This window comes from Corella eumyota, chromosome 4, assembly GCF_963082875.1.
Source record: "Corella eumyota chromosome 4, kaCorEumy4.1, whole genome shotgun sequence".
NCBI lineage: Eukaryota > Metazoa > Chordata > Ascidiacea > Phlebobranchia > Corellidae > Corella > Corella eumyota.
Window position 1 is genome coordinate 2,588,495 of NC_137493.1, and position 13,002 is coordinate 2,601,496.

Consider the following 13,002-nt stretch of genomic DNA (forward strand, 5'->3'; position numbering starts at 1 on the left):
CGTTAAATCTCTATTATTTCCTGATGATTAATATTCGAAGATTTATAAACAATTGTAACCCATTGAATACACTGCAGAAACGGACGTGACGATTATATTTTTTACAATAGATATAAGTGGATGTATATATGTTACACAGACCAAACCTTATGTATTAAATAATATCTGTATATTTTATTGAAAAAGCTTAAGTATATATTATATTCTACCACTTTACCTTAAGTTATAAGGAAGTTTTATAAACGTAAAACTCGATTGCAAAACGTCGCTTTATTACAAAAATAATTCTTGTTTTTAGGTCTTGTGCAAAATTTTTGTTTTAAACTTCTCTGTGTATAAATAATTTGACAAACTTTAGATATAAACTACACAGTCCATTGATGTTTTAATATAATCTTACATGCAAACAGTAGAAGTGTACAATTTTTAAACTAAATTTGTGGCTATTTTTTAATTTTAATTTGATATAATAGAATTAAGCATTTCTTGAAACCTTGTACCATAAACCAACCCAAGATATATTCCAAATTACCAAGAAACTAACTCAGCCGGAGTTAGAAAACATAAAGCAATTTAATTTGTAGGTATATGCCGGTGTTTTGTTACAAATATTTTCGTTTTTTCGCAGTGTTCATAAATGAATGCAACCTCCATTCCACGTCGGCCGAATCCGCCTCGTCCAATGTTCCAAGTTTAATTTCATACACTAAAAATATTTATTTTTATTTACTCATTTTCTAACAAAAAATTTAGGAATTATAAAAAATTGTTTTTGAAGGATTATATTTTGATTTTAACGCTATGACTTTACATTACGTTTTTTTTAAAGGTAATATAATTTTTAATATTTGTATTTAAAAAGCATGTGCTGGTGAAAAGTGTTTAAGCTAAAAGGAAATGCCAAATTTAAGAGCAAACATTGTGGCATTGGTACGGCTCTAACCCGAAACCTTTCGGCTCGTAGTTTGCTGCTACGGCCGGTATACCGGACAACCACTACCAGACTTTATGTTTCGTTAAAATGGCGCCAACAAGCGATTAAATTTTAAATAAAATTAAAAATTTTAGTTAAAAGTACTTTAAATTTTAGAGGAGTCATGTAGTAAAAGTTGGCAATATGTTTTTTTTATTAAGTAAACGTTTGTATTTGAAACGTCATGACTTTTATATATATGTATATGTAGATAAATATATAAAAAAAACTTCACAAGATAAAAACAATAAAAACTTTAAAGGTATTTAAATAGACAAATTATTGACTTACGTCTCATTTGAAACCGTGGGCCTACTTCTTTTAGATCAATTGTTTTATGATCTGGTTTAGAATACATGTGATGCCTGAACGAAATAAAATCATCTTCATTTGCAAAAGTTAAAACTCTTTTTGAATCCTCTTTAGGGACTGGAAATAATGCTTGAAGAATAGTTTTAACCTAAATGTGCAAGTTTTATTAATTTATTTAAATAGTAAAAAAAAGAAAAAATATTTTAAAATGAAGTCCATAAGTTTTATATTTGGAAAGTAATATTAACTACTGGTGTAGTGGTCAGAACACTTTCTACACTACATGAGGTTCTGTGCTCGATTCCCAGTAATCTTAAGTTGTACTCAGTTGAGTAAGTAATTAAAAGACTTACCCTTTACACAAGTAATTATAACAAACACAAGTAATTAAAATACTTACCCTTTCCCCAAGTTTTGAGTTAAAGTTATGAAATATAAGATGGGGATATGCCTCGGACATGGTTCCTACTTTAGGAATATCGTGTCTCATAACACAGCCTGCTAAGTTAAAGTAAGCTGTCGGGCCATAAGGAAGGTGTGATATAATCATTCCATCTGTTAAAATAAATTTGATACTTTTTATTAATTGTTTACAAAAAATTGTTTATCTGAAGCATTTTTTCAAAAATAAACTTGACGCTAACAGACAGTTAATAAATATATATTTTTTTTATTTGTGGGAAAGTGGACTACACGACCCAAACATAGAGTAACATCAGTTACCCTAACCAAGTCTTAAATTGCCTTTGACAGCTTGAAATATTTTTATTATAATTGCCTTATATTTAAACTGCTGTTTAAGAGTTGGCTTTGCAGGAGTTTATATGATTTATAGTGCCTTACTTGGAGGCGCTACAGCATAAGAGCAGTGAGGATCAAACCCAGAACTTTTAATAGTAAGTAAAAAATAACAAAACATATAAAATAAGAAACCTGTTTGCAGTTGTTAAATATCAAGCACAAATAAATTTTATTGTTAAAAGTTTACCTGGATTGCCTCTATGTTCATGTAAAACAACAAAGTCTGTGACATCATTGGCTCGACAAGCTGAGATTAAAGCTTTCATTTCATGGTTTCCTCGATTTAGCCTTTGTGAGTTTGGAAACAATAACTTCACCTCCTATAAACAAAGCAAAGATTTGTGTAAAAACTTGAATAAACATTTAAATAAAAGAAAAAAGATCATAAAAGAAAAACCCAATGTCCAGGTTAAAAATAGGTCGTGAATATTTTTTTCGCAATTTTTTATATTTTTACAGTATTCCTTGACAGAAACCAAACCAAAATTGTTGTTCTTAATTAAAATATTATTAATAACACTTCTTGTAATACAACACCGAAAAAAAATTAACATCTTTTTTTAATAATATATAATTATTTTAGGACTTAAAGTAAAACCTTGGCAAACTGCTTCAACTTTGAGCTTGGGTCTCGAGAGGTAGTGATCATAATTTTAGGGTCCTCCACTCCAACCCATTTATATTCATCATCCATGTGACTTTTAACCCCTTCACCCCCTTTGTCGTCAAATTCAAGATTGGATTGTAGAGAAAGAGCATCCCTGCGAAGCTCAGTGGGAATTGCTTTGTTTTCTGTTAAAATTTGAAAAATAAAAACATTTTTAAATACTTTTCCTAAATATTTTAAATTTATTTTCGACTTCACGACTTACAGACTTAAGCATATGGTAACATTAGTTACCCTAAGTTACCCAGTTTATAAGTGCTTTAGGCAGTTTAGAAAATTGTTAATAGCAAAGTCACAAAAGGCGGTACAGCATAAAAGCAGCGAGGATCAAACCAAGGGCCTTATGTAGTAAAGCCAAGTGTTCTGACCACTACAATGCGCAGTTAGTATATATTTTTATTTTAAAGCAAAGTTATTCAATATTTGGGTATAAAATAGTTATTACCATCTAATGCCACTTTTAATTTATCTTTTCTTTCTTGAACTGTTCTTCTTTTATCCTCAATCGATTTCCGATAAATATACTCTCTTCTTTCCCTTGCTTGTCGCCGCAACTTGAATAAATTTTATATATATTACATATTTAAATATATAAACAAATAGCAAAACATGTTATAGTAAGATTGTACTTAACTTACCATGTTTATACTTCAATCAACTGATCAACAAACTGACAACTGTTACAATTTTTATATTTTGTTTGTTATTAATTGATCTTTCAACCTGTTTTAGTCGCATTAGCTTTTTAAAACAAAATAACCGAAAAATTAGAAGCAAGGTAACCATATAATTTATAAATACATAATTTGTCAATTAAATATAAGGACCAAACTAACCTCTTAATGCAAGAAAAATAGTTGAAAAATATTTTGTTTTTGTGATAAATAAAACGCACGTGTTATTTGTCCCGGAGCTTTTCGGCACGCGTATGGTGACCGGTAGTGACGGTGCCAAGCTAGTAAATATTTTTCAAACCAACAAAATATATTTAAAATACTGTTATATATATAAAAAAATATTAAAAAAATTGTGTATTTTTTATGTAAGTTAAATATAGAGTTTAATTTTTAAACTGTTTAGACCTCTGGCAAAATGCATAAAAAAGGTTTAAAAGTATAGGCCAAACACTTAAAATGCGCTCTACATTTTCTGTCTACGAACTGCCATACCCAAAGTTAATAAGATTAATAGCGTCCACAAGATTGCAAGCAATTTAACTGTAAAAAAATATGAAAAAATATTTTGCAAAAGTACAAAAGAATGATGCGGGAGTAAAAAAATTATGGTCGGAAGCATAAGTTATAATCTACAACAATTTTGTTTAGCAGTTTTTCAACAAAATTATCGATATTTAAGCTTGAGGTTTTCACACTTAATGTAATTTAAACCAAACTTTAAGATAGCAATCTTTCTATCTTAAATTCTCCATAATTTATGCCAAACTTATGCCCCAAGGTTCGCGTTGTAAGTTTTTTCAATACGTAAAAATACCTTTAAACAATTTTTTTAAATTCTCAGAGATTCTCAACCAAAAAAATTTTCATGGTAGATGTTGCGATAAAACTAAACCACCTAACTTAAGAACTAACAGTTGTGGAAAACACACTTAAACCGGTTTTTACATAAAACTAAAATGTTGTTTCCAAACATATTTTCTCAAGTAAATAAAAACATCAAATAATTAATATGTAGTAAATAAAAACATCAAATAATTAATATCCTAGTTTGTGTTTAACTTATATTTTATTTACAACATTAAATTATATCATAAATCACCTAATATTTCTTAACTGCTAACATTTAAATATTTAACCCAATTGTAAAGTATTACTTAATTTAAATAGGTGTTAAAAATTAAATAGTTTACTATTTAATAAATGCAAATAAAAATATTCTGTATTGTTATGAGTAGGCGTATATATCAATGCTTGAAAAAAGTATTTGATCCTACTTTTTTAAACGAAATTCAAAACCAGATAAAATCTTCGTTTGCTGGCAATTTACTTCAATTTGATTGGTTAATAGGCCCTGACATTTAGATATAAAACCGAACGTTAGAACGAACGCACGCAATAGCATAGAGAGATAACTATTGACTTCGTTTAATGAATATTTGTAATGTGATTTTAAGATGTACGTATGATTATTTGAAACTGATTTGTTTATTTTTAGAACTTAAAAATGATGCCAAGATCAATAATTTTAAGTGTTGTAGCTGTTTTCTTTTTTGTAACAATAACAAACGTTCAAGGTATGTTTATGAAAAAAAAATTTTTTTTTTGTTTTAAACGAAATAGTTAAATCTATAATATCAATCTTTGAAAAAAAAGTGTAAAAACAAATGTAGAAGTAATAACTTTGTTTTCATTTTGTAATTTTATTACCTATAGGCTGGTGTTTTGGTTATGATATAGAAAAATTAATAACTTTACACGTTTAAGACATACAAATTTAGTTAGTTGTAAATTTAAAAAGTTAAAATAATTTTATTTTAAGGTTTAACTTGTTGGGAATGTGAAAACGTTTACAGTCAAAATGAATGTCTTGAAAAGGGACAAGCAACTTTATGTGAACCAACCCAGGTTTAACGTCATACCAGTTTTACAAATTTTGTTTTTCATTTAAAACAAAGGTTTAACTTTTCAAATTGCTTTTTGTGAAACGCAACAAGTACGTTAGCACAATAAAAAAGTTTAATCAATCTTTTTTTGAACAAACAAAAATTAAGGCAAATGATATTAAAAAGATCCCTGTCAAAGTTTGGAAATTACCTTTCCGTTTAGTTTTATATAAAATAAATTTTAAAGACGAATTACTTTCACTTTGTGAATTTTTCTAAACCAATATCTTAATTCGATCTGCATAAACCAAACCAGTTATGCAAGTCTTGTTTAAAATGTGGCGGTTTAGTGTATAGCTTAAGATTGGATCTTTTGCGCGGAACAAATTGGTTAACGAGATGAAAAAAGAGAAAATCAACAACCTTTTTATTTCAAACAAAGTAGGCATTATCCAGTAACTTGTGGTAATTTACTTGCGCAGTTTATTCACCAAGCCAAGCCAAGCATTGTTATATACAGATTACACCAAATATTTCTGTATCTACTATCAAAACATTTACCACAACCTCATTTTTTATTTAATTAATATTTTAAGGACACGTGTCAAATTACATTACGTCACGGAGGTTGGGGTGATGACCCCTTGATCGAGAAATCTTGCAAACAACTAGCTGCATGCGGATCAAACCATATTCAGGTTAAAAAAACATAAAAAATATACTATTTCTGTTTATATGTGCTTCTGTTTATATATGTCAACAACAATTCAATGTTAAAAGCAATATTATAATTAGGATTTTTAGCTAATTAAACCCAAATTTAAATAAATGAAGCAAACATGTAAAAATAATTTTATACATTGTAGGACTCCCACCGAGCCTCAGTATTTGAACGAGATTCGCAATGCAATATGAAACCCCCTTCCTCTGTTTGTAGATGCTGCTGTAGCACCGATTTGTGCAACCAAGATGTTTTATTCTGTGAGGGATTCGAGAAAGGAGGTAAACATTTTTATTCAAATTGTTTAATTTAAAAATGGAAACAATATTTAGAATAGTTCTGAAAAAAAAACTTGCGCTTTTACTTAAAAAAACTTACGCTTTTACACCATATGATAGTTTAATTGCAAAACTTGGTTGTTTATAAATTTTGCCCCCTTTGAGGAAATATATTATAATTTGCTGTATATTAAAAATATATAGATATAAATTAAAAAAACAATACCCTAAAAATAAGATAATATTTTAAATATTCTTAAAATAACAAAAAGTCCGATAAACCTAAAGAACATTACCAAGAAATTTTTAATTGTCTTAAAAAGCATATCGAAATTATCGCATGAAACCACAGTTATTTTAAGATTGTATCTTTAAACAGAACTGGTTGTCTGTTCTTTAGCGCAAGACAACATTAATAAACAAAAAAATAACATTTTAGTTGCCCCTAGAAAGGTTAAAAGGTAAATTGTAGATAACCTTTAAGATAAAAATACATGTTTTTAATGACGCACATAACCTATTAAAACGAAACATTTTAAAGTCCTTGACGTAATAATTTTTAGGTCTTAAAATAAATTACATATTATTCTTTCTGTATTTAAAATGAAAACAAACTAACAGAAGCTTAAAGAAACTGTAACTTGGTATAAAGCAGTACCAATCAAGCGTTTCAACCCAACGATTATTCTTTTTAAGATTTAATTTTTATATAAGTAAAACATATATGCTAAATAAAATTTATTTTAAGGTCTGCCATGCCTTGCACTAGAAGCTCCAGCTAACGGTGAAATTTTTGTGGAGTCAAATTTCGAAGTCTTAACAGGAGCGTTATTCTCATGTAATGAAGGATATAGCTTGGTCGGATCTTACAATTTAAAATGCAGTAAGCTATTTTAAGATATATTTAAAATAAACGCTAGTTCAAATAGTTTATAAACACTTACTTAAGATATTTTTTTAGAAAATGCGCAGGGCTATAGCCATCATTTATTTGAAAGTTTTAAATAACAAACTGCTAACCTTTTAAAACACGAGTATTATGCCACCACGAACACAAGTTTGTAATTAAAATTGCTTTAACGCAGTTTTTCAATTACAAAAAACACCACCTATCAAAACCAAATCTTTAAAAGCCTGATTACAATCGCATTTAACAAATATAAAGACATTAAAACAACAAATTAAAACATAATAACAACTTATTTGTTACAAGTTTTTAATTCCTACAAAATATCACGTTTTATGATAACCTTTAATTTACAAACAAGTCAGCTATTTAAAATTTATTAAACCACAATAATAACCATGCAAATTAGGATAATTAAGTTTGACATTCATATATAAAGAAGCTAAATGGGGGATATCTATATGTGTCCACTATAAGGCTTTTTAAAATAATTTTATAATTTCGCTGATAATGTTTGGTTGCGATCACATTACAACAAGCGATTCATAAGTTACTTGCCTACAAGTAAAAAAGAAGTTAAATAGGTTTACGCAATTTTCACTTTTGTATTAAAATATGTATTCACAGGTTTATTTAGCAAATGGGACAAAGAGCCACCGACTTGCGAACCTATCAGATGCCCAATGCTTTTACCCCAACGATTTGGATCAAAAAATTGCACCAACAGAAACAATTTAAGATCATCTTGCTCGTATGTTTACACAATTAGTTACGCAATAATTAACAAGCTAAAAAAAAAACAGTCGTGATCCTTGCCTTTATTTAATAAGGTTAAAAACAAACTAACACAAATTTTGCGCGATGTTCCTAAAATATGCATGAAATTATTTAAACACCCTATGTTCGCTCTTAGAATGTCATGTAATATTAAATTAAAACAATGCACAGGTTTGACTGCGAAGAAGGCTACCGACTCCAGGGCGCCCCTGGTGACAACTACTTTCCCTGGTCTCCAATCGTTTGTCAACATAACATACGAATTCAAGATAGTATTGGTGTATGGAACCACCCTCAACCATTATGCGTTCGTAAGTGCTGTCAATTCTTTAGATAGCTTTGTATGTTTTCGTATTGATAACATCGCAAAATGTAATGTTAAGGCTATTTCGTGATACCTAAACTTACACATATATACTCCACAAGTTAAAATAATATATGTACTATAACTAAATGAAATACGTTTTACACCTACATTTAGCACTTCAATGCGAGGCACAGGTACTTAGAAACGGGAGAATAACTTGCACCGATAGACACTTTGTTGGTTCTAACTGTCGCTTTGCTTGTAACACTGCTGTAGGTTATCAACTTTACCCTGAGTCGTCGACTGACAATGCTTGTCAACGAAACGAAGAATGGACTAGACCAGCACCGTGCTGCACCCGTGAGTTTGTTTACAAAGATTAAATACAACTACAAACCGAACGTGTTTTATATATAAACTTCATTTACAACAACCTGATTTGTGTAATTAAGCACCTTTTACTTATAATCGCACGGGTAACCGTTAAATGTTTATTGTATATATTCTTGGCGCAATTTGAATTTATACAAGGCTGTTGCTACTAGCAAATATTTGTGATGCAAGTCCTTGTAAAACATTAGTACGTGTTTACTTAAATGTAGTTTAAACACATATCTTACCTTGTATTTTCAGTTCCATGTCCACCATTTGCTGTTATGGATTTTGCCGTTATTTTAGATTCATCTTCTTCCGTAGGTCTGGAAAACTGGAATAGAATGACTGCATTCGTTAAAGGATTTTTAGAGTACGCTTTAAACTAATCTTAATACCTCAATTTTAACTTAAGCTTTCCTAGTTTTAACTATTTAAACGCTTAACATAGGCCAAACCTGCCTTTTAATTAATTACTTATGCGTTTGCCCTAAGAACTTTAATGTGCCTTTTTCAATAAAAACACTACGCCTGCTGTGTTTGCCGTAGTGATGTATTAACGTACTAAAGATTATAGAAAAAGTTGTTTTCTCTTTGTAAAATAAAAAGTAAAATGTTTTTGTTTATAATTCTAGTGATTTCGTCGTAAGAAATGATTCGTCCCATTTTGCGGTGATCAGATACAATAGAGTAGTTGATACGGATACCCAGGTAAATGCGTAGATGTTAATTTAAATTACCTTTAAAAAATGGTTTTTACCTTTAAAAAAAATGGTTCAATATTAAATGTGTTGTTTTCAAGATTTTTTTTGATTCGTATCCTAATAGTTTGGAAAATGTTCTTAACGCCTTCGACAGGATTCCCTATGACGGAAGTGGTAAATATATACCTAAAGCTAAAGTATTCCGTGTACATTTATATCTATAAATAACGTTGCCCTATGAAGATTTTTAAAACAAATTATGTACATAAATATGTATACGCCAATTATTTTATAAACTATACAATCCAGCAAGTATATATTCTGATAGTATATGTTACGACATCCGAAAATCTTTTATCTGGTAAAATTTCAATAAATCTATCATTACTTTTATAGGAACGAGAACTGGTAATGCGCTTAGCTATGCCGCTGATGTTCTTTTAAAAAGGGGCAACAGGCCAAATGCCAGAGACATCGTTTTGTTGATTACTGACGGAGCTTCGCAAGATGATGTTATTGAACCTGCCCGACGATTAAGAGCAACTGGGGCACTTGTAAGTAGCTTTTAACCTCACCTCACGATTTAAATTCCAACCTCTCCAACCTCATAACCTACCTACAAGATTCCAACCTCATAACCTCACGATTTAAATTCCAGGTATTAGTTCTTCCTGTTTTGCCACCAGTCGGTGCACTTGACCTTGATGAAATTAGCGCTATTGCTGGTCCAGGTAACGAAGCAAACATTATCGATGATGCTTTAGAAGGTGGCTTTGAAGCCCTTGACGAGGAGCTTACAAGAGATATCAGTCGACTTCTTTGTGGTGAACCGTGTGCTAACATATAGGATTAAAAAGTATTGCCAATGTATAACATGACTTTATTTCACAATATAATCTTGCCCTGTTATAAACATAGAATTGTGGTGACTATAAACTGCTTTAAAAATTGTTTCTTGTAGTTTGTAGATTTTAAATAAATTGGTGTATATCGCATGGAACAAACTCTTTTGATAAAAAAAACATGCAAGATCAGTTGAAGGATTTAAACAAGGTTTATATAGGGCTATTTATTCATTAATAAGAGTTAAATTACGTTTCAATTTTTTTACAAATATCCATGTGATAATTGCATAAATATATGCGTCTACAAAACAAAGTGCAATACGATAATTCTAGTTCAGATATAAATTTAATTATTTATATTTTATAACATTGGAAGTTTGTTGTTATCGTTTATAAGCTACATTAAAGTACAAATTTGTTAAGGCACCCAAAAATTGCTATAGCATTACAACAACTATTTTAATAGTTAGCAAATGAACTCAGAAGCTTTAAATAAATTTATGATTCGTCGTAGCTCATTTTAGCATCATTCCATTAAACTAATTGCAAAACGTTAATTTGTATAAAAAGTTTGCATACAATATAAAAGGCACACTATTTACTTATCATGTATAAAAATGAATGGCATTTGAAGTTAGTATTAAAAAAGGTTAAAAAATGATGTGTATAAAAATTTGGCCAATATAAAAATTTATAATACAAACTTCGCCTCTACAAATGTTTTAAATATTAATCTTGCTAAACAAATATTTTCTTTGTCTCTCTCTTTTTTATACACTAAATGGAAAAAGATTTTATCAAAATCATTTTAAATTAAAATTGACAAGATACCTCAAAAATAGATAAGTTAGTAACCTAAAATTTGTATGGTTTGATATGATTTTGTTTAAGATAAATCCTTAGAAGAAAGTGTCAACTTACCATAATTTGAACCTTTTGGTCTCTATATTTACATTAGTTTAAGGGTCTTTAGCAATAAACATTGTTCCTCTTTTTCTTCTATAACAAATAACTGCAACGACCGAGATCAACACAATCAAAATTACTCCAAGTAAAACTCCCAAAACAATAATAAGAATACGGAACAACGCTGAAATAAATTTTAAATCCTTGGTTAAAATCTTACTTTAAAAACAATATAAAGAATTTTAATACATAAACAGTATTTAACAAATATAACATAAGCGGCACTTAATAGATACATATAGGGTATGTTTATAAAAGATTTACTCCTAAAATTATTCTTGCAGTTTTATTTCCAATATTTAATTAATTAAACTTACAAGTATCTTCACATCGGTCACCCTGATACCCATCAGTACACCTAAAAATAAAACATGTTTTTTAAACATTCTAACTTTATAAATTTCTACAAATATAGCGGGCGGTTTTAATATTATTTATTTTTTTACACATCGTTTAAAATAAATTATTAAAGAATTTTTATTACTTTTTCAAAATAAATAAATTTATATATTAACAAAATTTTAGCATAAGATGTAAAGTATACCTGATAGGTTTACAAAATTTAAATTTATTGGATATATTATATCTGTTAAGATAGTAGTCTTAGTTTATTTTATTTGAAAAGTTATATTGACTAATACGTCTTTTTAATCAAAAAGTAAAACATATATAAACAAATTTACAAGCAAAGGGATCGATTGTCTGTTGTTATTCTACAAGTTCCTCCATTTTGACAAAATCTTTCTGGACATGCTGCAGTAACTATAAGAAAATATATAAAATTAAGCTTAAAAAAACATTTCTTTAATTATATAAAAATTATTTTAATACTACCTTATACAAAAATATATAATTTCAAAGTATTGTAATAAATATCTACTAAAAAAGGAAAATATACATTTTTTTGCTAATCAATAAACACAAAACATTTTAAATAGTAAATGGTTGTTTGGTAAGTGTACGTGCCTTTATTTCTGGTACATTGTGCTTTTATTTTGTATTAAAATTTGTTATTGTTACAAAGTATCACCTATAACCTGGTGACCTAGCTTTTATATTTATAAAATCTACCTGCAGAACAAGTTGTTGCATTGGTGACTTGATCACCTACAAATCCATCATTACAAGTGCAACTAAATGAGGAACCTTCTCTTGAACATAATGAATTGGCAGGACAAGGAGAGGTTGCACATGGTGTTATGTCTACAAAAATGACCATTGATTTTAAATTATAAGAAAATATTTTTACATTTAAATGTAGTTAAATGACATATATATGTTAAATATAGAGATTGATCTTTATTACCTGTTGATGGTGGACCTTCAAAAAAGCGTGGGTCTGTGCCATTTGCATTATTGTCAAATGAATTAGTTACATTATCGATTGGTACTGTAGAGTTATCAACTTGAATATCCATTCTAACAAATACAATAACAATTTGTTAAAGAAATCAGATGAATATAAATCCAATATACAAATATAAAGCAATGTCAAAACTTACATAGCTATTACACTGCCTTCAATAAATGTCACTTCAGTTACTGTAATGTCAACTACAATCGTCAGTTTTGCAATGTACTGATTAATACACTGTTCCCTCAATGATATATATTCCTGGCTTGTTGTTATGGTCAAAGCTTCGGTAAACACAAAACCTTCACCCAAGGTTATTTGAACTGTTGATGTTTGCGTAGCAGCTGTAAAAAATAAACACAGATATAAAAAATAATATTTTAACTTTCTAACTTTGACCACTGAAATCGTATAAATAAACTAAAATAAAATATAATACTGTTTATATAAAATAAACT

General features: G+C 28.8%; 3 protein-coding genes across 10 annotated transcripts in view; 1 reads left to right on the plus strand and 2 right to left on the minus strand.

Annotated features, from left to right (window-relative positions):
- Positions 1 to 241: 241 nt before the first annotated feature.
- On the minus strand, positions 242 to 3,578 carry LOC145750689 (U3 small nucleolar ribonucleoprotein IMP4-like). The gene is made up of 7 exons (XM_082566777.1): positions 3,392 to 3,578; positions 3,199 to 3,307; positions 2,685 to 2,878; positions 2,274 to 2,406; positions 1,686 to 1,840; positions 1,265 to 1,433; positions 242 to 706 (listed from the first exon to the last, which is right to left on the minus strand). The coding sequence occupies exons 1-7, from the start codon at positions 3,392 to 3,394 to the stop codon at positions 603 to 605; spliced, it is 867 nt and encodes a 288-aa protein (XP_082422903.1). The 5' UTR covers positions 3,395 to 3,578; the 3' UTR covers positions 242 to 602.
- A 1,351-nt stretch (positions 3,579 to 4,929) lies between these two features.
- LOC145750688 (uncharacterized) lies at positions 4,930 to 10,377 on the plus strand. Its single transcript, XM_082566776.1, has 13 exons — positions 4,930 to 5,004; positions 5,250 to 5,335; positions 5,910 to 6,011; positions 6,180 to 6,315; positions 7,061 to 7,195; positions 7,847 to 7,970; positions 8,168 to 8,307; positions 8,478 to 8,663; positions 8,937 to 9,048; positions 9,311 to 9,386; positions 9,478 to 9,553; positions 9,776 to 9,933; positions 10,038 to 10,377. Exons 1-13 carry the CDS (start codon positions 4,935 to 4,937, stop codon positions 10,224 to 10,226), a joined length of 1,590 nt encoding a protein of 529 aa, XP_082422902.1. The 5' UTR covers positions 4,930 to 4,934; the 3' UTR covers positions 10,227 to 10,377.
- Positions 10,243 to 13,002, minus strand: part of LOC145750684 (uncharacterized) — a 60,501-nt gene continuing 57,741 nt past the window's right edge. For all 8 annotated transcript variants that reach the window (XM_082566766.1, XM_082566772.1, XM_082566765.1 and 5 more), the window contains 7 exons: positions 12,693 to 12,888; positions 12,497 to 12,609; positions 12,262 to 12,393; positions 11,874 to 11,952; positions 11,508 to 11,548; positions 11,146 to 11,314; positions 10,243 to 11,001 (listed from right to left, as the gene is read on the minus strand). In XM_082566766.1, the coding sequence (XP_082422892.1) occupies positions 11,184 to 11,314; positions 11,508 to 11,548; positions 11,874 to 11,952; positions 12,262 to 12,393; positions 12,497 to 12,609; positions 12,693 to 12,888 (692 nt within the window). In that variant the 3' untranslated portion in view covers positions 10,243 to 11,001; positions 11,146 to 11,183. The remainder of the gene's footprint in view (positions 11,002 to 11,145; positions 11,315 to 11,507; positions 11,549 to 11,873; positions 11,953 to 12,261; positions 12,394 to 12,496; positions 12,610 to 12,692; positions 12,889 to 13,002) is intronic.